General features: G+C 35.8%; 1 protein-coding gene across 1 annotated transcript; it reads left to right on the top strand.

The window, feature by feature from the left end:
• Positions 1-6,386: 6,386 nt before the first annotated feature.
• Positions 6,387-7,300, top strand: LOC126794878 (uncharacterized). Its single transcript, XM_050521675.1, has 3 exons — positions 6,387-6,704; positions 6,798-6,845; positions 6,958-7,300. Exons 1-3 carry the CDS (start codon positions 6,461-6,463, stop codon positions 7,086-7,088), a joined length of 423 nt encoding a protein of 140 aa, XP_050377632.1. The 5' UTR covers positions 6,387-6,460; the 3' UTR covers positions 7,089-7,300.
• Positions 7,301-10,760: the final 3,460 nt, after the last annotated feature.

Below are 10,760 nucleotides of genomic sequence, written 5' to 3'. Positions count from 1 at the left end.
CGATATCTTGGAGATCAACTAAGCAAACCCTTGTGGCTTCCTCTTTGAACCACTAAGAGATTATTGCTCTACATGAGGCGGTTCGTGAGTGCGTATGGCTAAGGTCCATCATTACTCATATTCGAGGAACTAGTGGTTTAAGTTCTACCACTGAAGAGCGTACATGCATTTATGAAGATAATGCAGCTTGCATCGAACAGATGAAGCTAGGTTATATTAAGGGTGATAATACAAAACATATATCTCCAAAGTTTTTCTACAATCAGCAACAACAAGCTCTCCTCAAGATTCAAGTGAACCAAGTTAAATCTGAGGAGAATGTGGCAGATCTATTCACCAAGTCATTGCCTAAAGTTACGTTTGAGAAACATGTAAAAGATATAGGAATGCGAAAGCTTTCCGAACTCTCTTGATTAAAGTAAGAGTCATAGGGATGGGTAGACTTTAGGGGGAGTCTAGACCCACACATGTCATTAGTGTGTTGTACTCTTTTTTCCTTAGATCAAGATTCATTTTGTCTCATTGGGTTTTATCATCTGGCAAGGTTTTTGATGAGGCAACAGTTCACGCACTACTGTGTCTTTGACTTGGCACAAGGGGGAGTGTTAAAGGAAAAACATTATTTCCTTATTAGTGTGCATTCGTCAAAGTAACTGACGGAGACAATTGAGCAATCAATATTAATATGTAGTTAATTATGGATATGAATTATGTAACAGACAACTCTTATTCATTGTCATTAAACTGTTTGATATCTTTCCATGTAATATTTCTCCTATATAAAGGGGTTCGTAATAATACGAGTAGACCAATTCCATTTTCACTTTAACAAGATAGTATTTCTTTCCTAATCCCCATAATATAAGGAAAAAACTTCCGTCCATACTGTTATGGAGGGCTGCGTCCATACTCTCCCCTCTCACCCAATCACAACTTGCCACATCTCATTTGCCTTTATCCTTTTTATTTTCTATTTTTTAAAAGATTTAAAGGTAAAAAATATGTAACAACGTGAAATCAAAGGAGACCGCACGCGCGTCGACCTACGCTTTTGCCATCCTTCCGTAGTTCATCCTCATAACCATATCCCATGATTGTATCAATCCCAATTAGGTGACTCCCATCCGACTCCCATGATTGGGTTGGAGAAAACTTATGTCCAAAATGAGTCGGCAACCGAGGATTTTGCTATGTCAAGCGGCGTGGAGTTGAAACAGTGAAATTGGAAAACACCATCATTTTTGGGATGGAGATGAATCGAATTAGGGATGGTGGATGTTGCGGTGGTAGCGGAGCGGTGACTTCGAGTTCTTGTTTTTCTGGGTAAGATGCAATTTTTCTTTTGTGAGCATCACAAATGTTTGCTTGATTGCTATATTGGTGGGTTTTAATCACAAGATATAATTGGAATGATATATAAAATGCAAGGTTGTTAACTTGAGAAGGACGATTATGTTTATATATGATAATTAACTATAGTCCTCTGTGTTTAGTTTTGGGTTGATTTTACAATTGAACAATGGGCATTGATCAATTTTGAAGTTATAAACTATCGCTCATTGAAATGATTATGTTCAAATATGAGAACAAGAGAGAATATAGCAGTGGGAACTGATCAGAACTGTAAAGATGTAAGATACTTGTTTTGCTTTGCTAACTTACTTTTGCAGAACAACTTATATATTATGTTCATGACTTACCCATTTATATGCTTATGAATTATGACTTGTTTTTATCTCTTTGATTTTAGCATAGTTTGATGAATGTAGAGCTAGAGGCTTCTGATAAATATGCGTGGCATATATGAAAGAATGAAGAATAGTTGCTCAGATTTATAGATTAAGAATGATGGATATTGTGTGATATTTATGACTTTGAGATCATAAATAAAATCTCATACTTTGTATAAAGAAATGCCTTATAAAGGTCTGTATAGTTGTAAAAGAAATTTATTACATATCAAATTTATCAACTATTTTCCTCATTTTCCTCTTAATACGATCTCCTTACCTTTGTTATTTCATAAGATCTCGTTGAAATACATCATAGCTTCCTACACGAAGTCCGATCAACAAAGATATAATTTGATTGGTTACATATATAAAAAGAAATCAAATTGTAGTCTCTCTAATCCAGCTATATGAGTTCAACAAAATGCCACTAAAAAGTACCAACTTGTTTCATTGCCAATCATGTTATCATGCAAATTTGGAGTTCCACAGCAAGTGTCGACTCTTTCGAATAATATTTGAGATTCATATTTCATGAAAAACAAATAAACATTATTTAGCAAGCTTAACAAAAAGAACATAAATAGAACAAAATCTAAACCATAACATAAAGAACAAACTCTGTTGCAGTAGTTGTGATATTTTCATATACCATCTCCGGTTGCATTTTTGAATTAACACGAATAGGAGAGGAATCCTGAATCACAAGAAATACCAATTCATAAATCATACACGCATTTGTTATTATTATTATTATTATTATTATTATTATTATTATTATTATTATTTTGCATTGGAAGATTAGAAAGAATACCTTCATTGACAGTCGCTTTTTTTCCGGTGCTTTCTTCTTAAACTTTTTAGCTATGCCTTTTATTCTACCACCACGTGAACGTCCGACTGTAGCTTTTCGTTTCACTCCTCGTGGGTTTTTGCTTTCTTCAGACTCACTTTCAGTAGATGAACTCTCAATTTTTGGAGCTTCATCAATACATTTTTTGATATTTAAATATCTCTTGCTTCATTTCTCCAACTCTCTGAGTAACTGAATGGATCGCTCATTTGCATAAGCCGTTAATTTCTCATCTTTTGCTGCAACAAATGCGACCTCTCGAAAACTACGACACATATGACTATATCGCTTCCCCATTGATTCATTAGGGTTGTTGCTATGCTCATGATAATTAGTGATAGTCCTACCCTTGCCATTTCTTGTCCATCGCTTCAATATGTAATCTAATGGGATCTTTGACACATTTTTCTTGTCCAAAACTTTAAGCCCATGACGACAAAGAATTCCAACAAAGGTAAACATCATACAAGTGCAAGTAACATTCTGTGTCAAAGCACCAAATGCTCTCTACATTTTCCTATATATGATACTTTGTACTCATTGGTTCCTTCATTCTTCCCTACCTTATAGACCTTGTAATTAAGACTGCGGGTATACTCTTTCTGGAATAGTACAAAAGCTTCAGGAGTATACTCATAGAGTGCATGTTGCAAGATTTCCATTTCAATTATTAGCACATGAGACGTTTGCAGCATCTTAAAATCAGCAATCAACTCCTTATATCATCTATCTGCCAAAAGTCTCTCATAATGAACAAAGAAACGTAAAGATCATATTTTGGCTTCAAATACTTTTTCAACACATTGTTCATACTTTCACTTCGTTGAGTAGTCATCATGTTTGCAGTGAAAGTGTGTCGCCCATACACCAATGCCCATTTTCCCCTCAATTCAAATAAAGATGTTAGCCACTTATTGTTGTTCAGATTATAAGTTTTAAGCATATTATTCCATGCCGATAACCATTCATTTTCATTTTCAAACTCATATACCAATTCACCAAAATCGGTAGCAAATACTTTTGAAGCATGAAACACACTAGACAGATTCTTTGCACCATTTTGATAAATATGCCATACACATAATCGATGATGAGTTTCAAGAAATACATCCAATATAGCTTTAGCCATTGCCGCAGTTTGGTCAGTTAATATGGTCTTGGGCTGCTTTCCAGACATTGCTGCAAGAAAAGTTTCAAAAAGCCACTTGAAAGAGCTTGTAGTTTCATCATATAATAAAATTGCACCAAATATAATAGTATGCTTATGATGGTTAACCCCAATAAATGGGACAAATGGTATTCCGTATTCATTTGTCTGGTAAGTAGTGTCAAAACACACAACATCTCCAAAGAGGTCATAGTCACATACTGATCGTGGATCAACCCAAAACATATTTGTTATCATATCATCCTCATCGAGCTGCAGTGCATAAATGTATGATATATCTTCTATCTGTTTCTTCTGAAAATATTCCAATATTGCCGGTGCATCCTTTCTCCATATTAACTTTTCTTTTTCTATGTATGTAATTTCGAAGATCCTTATCTAAGAAACCAACATTCTCCCTTCCCCCTACTTCTTTACTCATGAGTTCCATAGTCTCCTTTATTGATATTCCTGAATCTTGTACATCATCACCATGTACCTTATAGGCTTTAGATATGGAACGATTAATCTTCATCATATGTTTCATGGGTGTTCGAACCATAACATGATTATGACTTGCCTCACACGAAACAATTTTCCATTTTCCATTTTTCTGAATCTGACAAGTCATTTGGGCTTTACAACCCACCCTAGTAACTGGTTGAGAGTATCATTTGCTTTCACTCTCTTTTCGAAAACCTTCTTTGAAACAACAATAAATGACTTTTCTTACAACCCCTTTCGTATTTGTTTTTCGGAGGTTTTTTCTTACATCGAAACCAACTCTTTGACCTTATTCAACATACCATTGGTAGACACTTTCATGACAATCAAACTCTCTTCCAAGTTCTAGGTCTGTATTCATACTTTTATCTACATCACACTCCAAACTTGGTTCAAGTACTTGGACATGCGTAGGTAAACAATTAAGATTCACACTTTCAGAATTTAGCTCGTCACCACTTACTTTTGTGCAATCATTAGTCTCCATAGCTAAATAAAGTCAAAACAAATTCTTTAGCTATAAGACAGAGACATCAACAATGAGATATATATATATATATATATATATATATAATTTAGCTTGCATAAATTGAGGTTGTAAAGAAAGAAACCATATTTCATTGCTAGCTTAACTAGATCATGATACTCTCTAAAGCTAGAGAAAGCAAGCTGATGTATCATACATTACTATGCAGCAATAATTATATATCTAATCAATGAAAATAAGCATGGTATGTGAATCAAAACAGTGCAACAGTAATAGATCAAAATAATAAGAACAAAATTTAATATCAATTGGGCAAATTTTTTTATGAAAACAAGCATGAAGCCTGAAATCATAGCAGTACAACATCAATGAATTGTTTGCTCTTTTTGGTTTGAATCGGATTGTATAATGAATTCCTTGTATAATTGAGACAGTCCACATATATGATAGAAAAAAGAGAGAAAAAAACAAAAGAGGAGAAGGTGATGAACTCAGCGATGACTGATATGAGGAGTGCCCAAAGTCCCAAACTGAGGAAGATGGAAGATGACGACACCAAAAACTGGAGAAGAGCAACGCGTAAGTAGCAAAAGCACGTGTTCTCCTTTTATTTCACGTTGCTACATATTTTTTGCCTTTAAATTATTTCAAAAATAGAAAATAAAAAGAATAAAGGCAAATGAGATGTGGCAAACTGTGATTGAGGGGAGAGTATGGACGCAGCCTCCATGGCGCAAGTTTTTTCCATGATATAATCACCATTAAGTTGATTGTTTGGATTCATTTTAGGGAAAAAATCAAAAGAATTGTTGAATGTAATCTAAGCGAAATTACTATTACGCCTTGAATTAAGGGAACAAAGGATTGAGTGTAAAGGATATTGACGTCTTTTTCTGTATGTGACCGTTGGAAACCGAGGGATTTAGTGACCGTTTGAAACCGAGGCGATCGCATTTCAATCCCTAAATCCCCAATTCGCGCGATTGGGCGTGATGGTCTGTTCACCGACATTAGAAATTCCAAGTCTAAGCTTCTATGGCGTCAAGCCCATCCTGTGTTATAAAGATTGTGTAGGTAAGAATGAAAGATATTGTTCTAGCCTTTTAGGTTGATAGAGTTAGGTTTGTTATTGCCTGTTAAGTTGTTAGAGTTTGACTGATACAAAGCCAGTTGATGCATAATAAACTTCACTGAGGTATTTCAGAGTCAGTGTTAAGATCTTGTGTTTCAGTCTCAACGGGGCCTGGTTGGGTGATGACATGGTTCTTGATTTTTGATGGATGGTTTATGGTTTGTATTTTCATTGCTGCAGAGATGTGTTGGATGAAGCTGCATACAAAATGTCCAAAGGGGAAGCCATTCCTAAAATCAATTCTGAAACGGTGAAGGTTCGTGACGGAAAAGCATTCATCCCAACAGGACCGGGCCGTCAAAATCATGTCCAGCGATTTCGAGATTTTGTTGTGAGCGTGTTCGCCGCAATCATGTGTATAAGGACTTCATCCACAAATTGAGCGCCCCCGGTCTGTCTCTGAAGCAGCTGCAGAATCTCTACTTCCATAAATTCTTACAAAGTCGGGCTAGCATAACTGTTTTTCCATGTTTTGCTCTGGACCATCTCCGCCAAATCAAGAAGGTAACATACAACTATAGACGCGGGAAGTGGACCGAGGCTTACAAAAGTTGGTGCGTAGACAATGGCGAAGAAGTTATAGACTTGGAGAAAACGGTGGACCGAGATGAGAGTGCAAGGAGGACTTTCGATCACAGGAGAAAGGGATACAAGGAGGATCCCATTGACGAAGCCGATCTTGTCAGGAACTTCATCACCCATTTCAATGAAAATCGAGCCTCAGCATGTAACAAAGCCGACATGGGAGAGGTCGTTTTTGACTTGTTTCCAAGGATTGGTCTCAACTTGTATGACTTTCTATATGAATGTGGTATATACATGGATTTCCTTGAATGTCGCACATTCTACGAGTGGGTGCCCTTCTTTGTTATTTTTTCCAGTAGCTTGCTTTTTATATGATTTAATGGTTTAGCATAATGATGTGTGGATCTTTTATAATGCAGAGAAAAAAATCCTGATAACTTCTGATTCTGATGCTTCATGCTGGGAAGGTCAGTATCCTCAGTCCTTGTAGCTAATTAAGTTACATATATATGGTTGTGTCCTGATATATTTGCTAATTACTGAAATGGCTAGCTGACTGTTTGTTTGGTCCGTTGACAGATATGTTAGGAGAATGGAAGATATTGAAGGGAGGTAAATGGCTAGGATATGCAGATTCTCTCCATCGTTTCAGTAGATACAGTGCTTGCTGGGGGCAGGTTTTACTTTTTCTAGTACATCAATGCTACTAATTCACATTACAGGAATTAGGGATAAGCACATAAATATATGAGCTCCCCTTTCTTAGTAGATATAATTCATGAGCAGTATGACTATTGAGTTCACCTGGCCATGTTGAACTACTAGTGTTTTGGATCATTAATATTGTTCACTTTGGGGAAACTTTAAATGTTGATATTGTAGTTCTTTCAAATGTTTCTCTTTAGCAGCATATATTTCATGAGTTGTGTTCAATGTCCATTCAGTCATGTGTAATTTGAAACTGTGTTTGTGGCTGTTGAGATTGAGCTTGACAAACTTGGTGACTATTTCTTTCTTATGTTGTCAGATTGCCTTGAACTTATGACCCTGAATCTTTAAAATGCTTTCCACCCACTAGAACTAGAAGCCTGTCCGTCCCAGGTCTTAGCAGCCGTCTGAACTAGAGCTCCTGTGCACAAGAAAACACAGAGAAACTGAGAGCAAAATTAGTCATCTGTCACTACCTTTAACACTTCTCATTTACATATTAAATAGATCCAGGTGACTTGCAATTGTGGTTCCCTAAGAGTTTACTATGATATAATTATACCATATTCAGCACGTTGCGTACTCATGACTTATGATGGCTACCCTGTTTGTTGTAGTGGACATTTGGCCAGCACAACATGCATTTCTTCTTCTTCTTCTTCTTTGTGAGTTTAGATAGCAATGTACTTTCTCCAGTTCATGGGCAGATTTGAAATTGACCAAGAAAAGGACAAGATAAAAAAAATGTTCCCTCAATCTATATAATATTTATAGATTATAAGTAATGTTTTTGTAGTCAAATAGGCTCCAAGAAGTTGATAGCCGATGGTAGATGCTAGTAGCAATAAGTTTGTTCTTCCTCTTTGTCATTCTCTACATAAGTTTTGAAATGGTATATCTATTGTATGTCTAAACCCCATATATGATAGTGAATATTCAAAATTTGAGTTTCTCCTCTATACCCTCCCTCATAGGCTTGATTTCAGTTATTGTTGTGCTTTATGTGCTAATTCGTAAAAGTTTTGGAATCTTTTCTCATTACTGCTGTAGCCATTTGGGTATAATGATTCACACTTCTTTCTTTGTTGTTGTTTCTCCATTTTTCTTGTAAAGGTACCTTGTGATTTCAAAGAAGGGGGTACCTTATATCTTGCGATTATTATAACATACTGATTTCAAGAGATGCTTCTTTGAAATCTGCAAACTTTCCATCAAATTTGATCAGATTTTCTCAGTTGTTCTGTGTCGTTTGCCTTGAATTTATCATTTAATCACAGCCTTTTCACTTCGTGAAGAGCATTTTAAAGTCCATAAATATTTTTTTATACAAACAAGGTGTTATTTGGAGTCTATGATGTTACTGTCATGCTGTCCTATAGTTTGTATAAAGTACATGTATATACAGATGCTTACATCAAGTTTTTGATCTCTGGTATTGCTAGATTGGTAGTGCAATATGATTAATTGCACATCTTGGAAACTTCGGATTGTTTTTTTTTTTTTTGCTAAATCAATTTTATGATGTCAGTGAGCTGGGTATTTTAGGAAGTATATAGAGATGCTCCCATCAGATTTACTATATCTTGTGTATTGCTAAACTGCTAGCGCATTATGATGAACTCCATATTTTGGAAACTTGGGATGGTTCCCTTGCTGTCAGAATAGAATCAAGTTATATGATGTCGGTAAGCTGTGTGTGAGCTGTGTTAGGAAGTATACGCAGCCAGGTAATGGAACTCCATCTTAAACTTGGGATTCCTCCTTGTGCTGTCAGGATAAGAATTAGACTGGGATGCTGTGACTCACAAGATCATGCTACCTCCATTCTTTTCACCACTCACAAGACCTAGAACTCTCTCATATGATTAGTAAACCATCGATGACTGTTCACACACATTGTTCTGTACTTTTAGCGTTGCCATCAATGGGTTTTTTTCGTTCATTCATCCTCTGTGAGGAACTGTGGGGGATAGTTGGCATTTGCTAGAGTACTATGCCTCGTGCTTGTTGATGGTCAACTCTTGGTTTAACTTTGTGTGGATTTTGATTTGTTCTTTCAAAAAGAAAAGTTCTGGAGTCAAATAGGCTCCAAGAACTTGATAGTCGATGGAAAATGCCATTAGCAGTAAGTTTGTTCGTCCTCATTGTTATTCTCTACATGAGCTTTGAAGTTATATATCTATCATGTCTAAACCAGATATTCTTTAGTGAAGATTCAAAGCTTGAGTTTGCCACAGCCTGTAGGGGCTTCATAGTTTGAATCTACTTGTTCGGTGATCTTAAGACCCATGATATCATTGATATGGTGTGAAGCTCTTTTAATCATTCGAGCAGCAGACCTTCACATTGCATCTGTTCTATGGAAAATTGAGTAAATTTGTACATGTATTCGAATATTTGATGCACAAGCTGCTCGTGTTGTCCATCTGCAAAAATAGATTGTAAGATTTTCTATACGTTGTGTATAGGCCTCGAATGCTGTCAACAACAACAAAAAAAACCAGCCACTGCAAAAGTAGCCTAATCGATTATTCTTATTCAGTTATTCTCTACAGTTAACTTGATTTATAACAGCAAAAAGTACAGCTGAGAATTCAGAAAGATTCGCCGAAAATGAAAGCATTCGGTTCTCTAAATATTTTTAATGGATCACATTGCACTGGCAGACTGCCCTTTGCGGATCAATCAAAAATAGGAATCAAGGTATCCATCCCAGAATGCACAAATAGGAGTATAGGACGATGTCAAAAAAGACCATTCAGCTGTGGAACACAAGGACAATCAGATAAAAATGGGGTCCTTTTGCAGTTTATCGTTCTTAGAAATGTAAAAACTAAAAAGACAGGAAAATACTATTCAGCCTTACGTAAAGTGTGCCAATGCTCCAATAAAAAAAAGGGTGTGCCAATGCTACAGTGATGATAATCAAACAAACAATAAGTCAGAAGATGTAGACCTAAATTAGATAACCAAAACCTGTCAAGTAACAAAAGAAAGAAAGAAAAAATCCCTCAGCTACATTCCTTACAAAAGCGAATAAGTAACCAATCAAAAGCAACCTCCTTGGAATAACTAGAAAATTAACAAAGTATCTCATAAACTGAGATGCAACTGAACATATTCAATCGCATATCACTTTGTTAATTCTATTTCTACGTTATGTGGGAAGATGCCAAATCTATTCAAGTGAATAGCCCCGAGTTTGAATCAGGTGCTATTTCCAAAATACCCTGATATTTCCAAAATCAACTACAGCTATGGAATTCTCTCCCGAGCTAAATGTCAATGGCCAAATTGTACAGATGAGAGACCTAGACATGTATTATTAGATTAAGAAAGTTAAGATGCCCAGAGGCAACTCTATTGACAAAAGAGGAAAAGGGGCTTTAAAACAAATAGTAATACACTACAAAAACCCATTAATTAAATCAAAGAACAACACAACCAGCTTTACTTTGCCAAAACTCCAAAAACAAAAACTTACATCTCTTAATAGATAACACCATTTCAATATATATTCTAAACTCTAAACAAACCTTATTGGGAACAGTGTTAATTTCAATTTCTATGTGGGTGCAGGTTTTAGCCCCACTGATATCTCTGAAGTTGCCTAACATAAAAAATATTTTCAAGCATATCAATCTTGTTTCAGAAATTTTATACACGTCACCTAG

This window comes from Argentina anserina, chromosome 1 (assembly GCF_933775445.1).
Source record: "Argentina anserina chromosome 1, drPotAnse1.1, whole genome shotgun sequence".
Lineage (NCBI taxonomy): Eukaryota > Viridiplantae > Streptophyta > Magnoliopsida > Rosales > Rosaceae > Argentina > Argentina anserina.
Note: the sequence above shows the minus strand (reverse complement) of the source record. Positions and strands in the feature narration are given on the sequence as shown.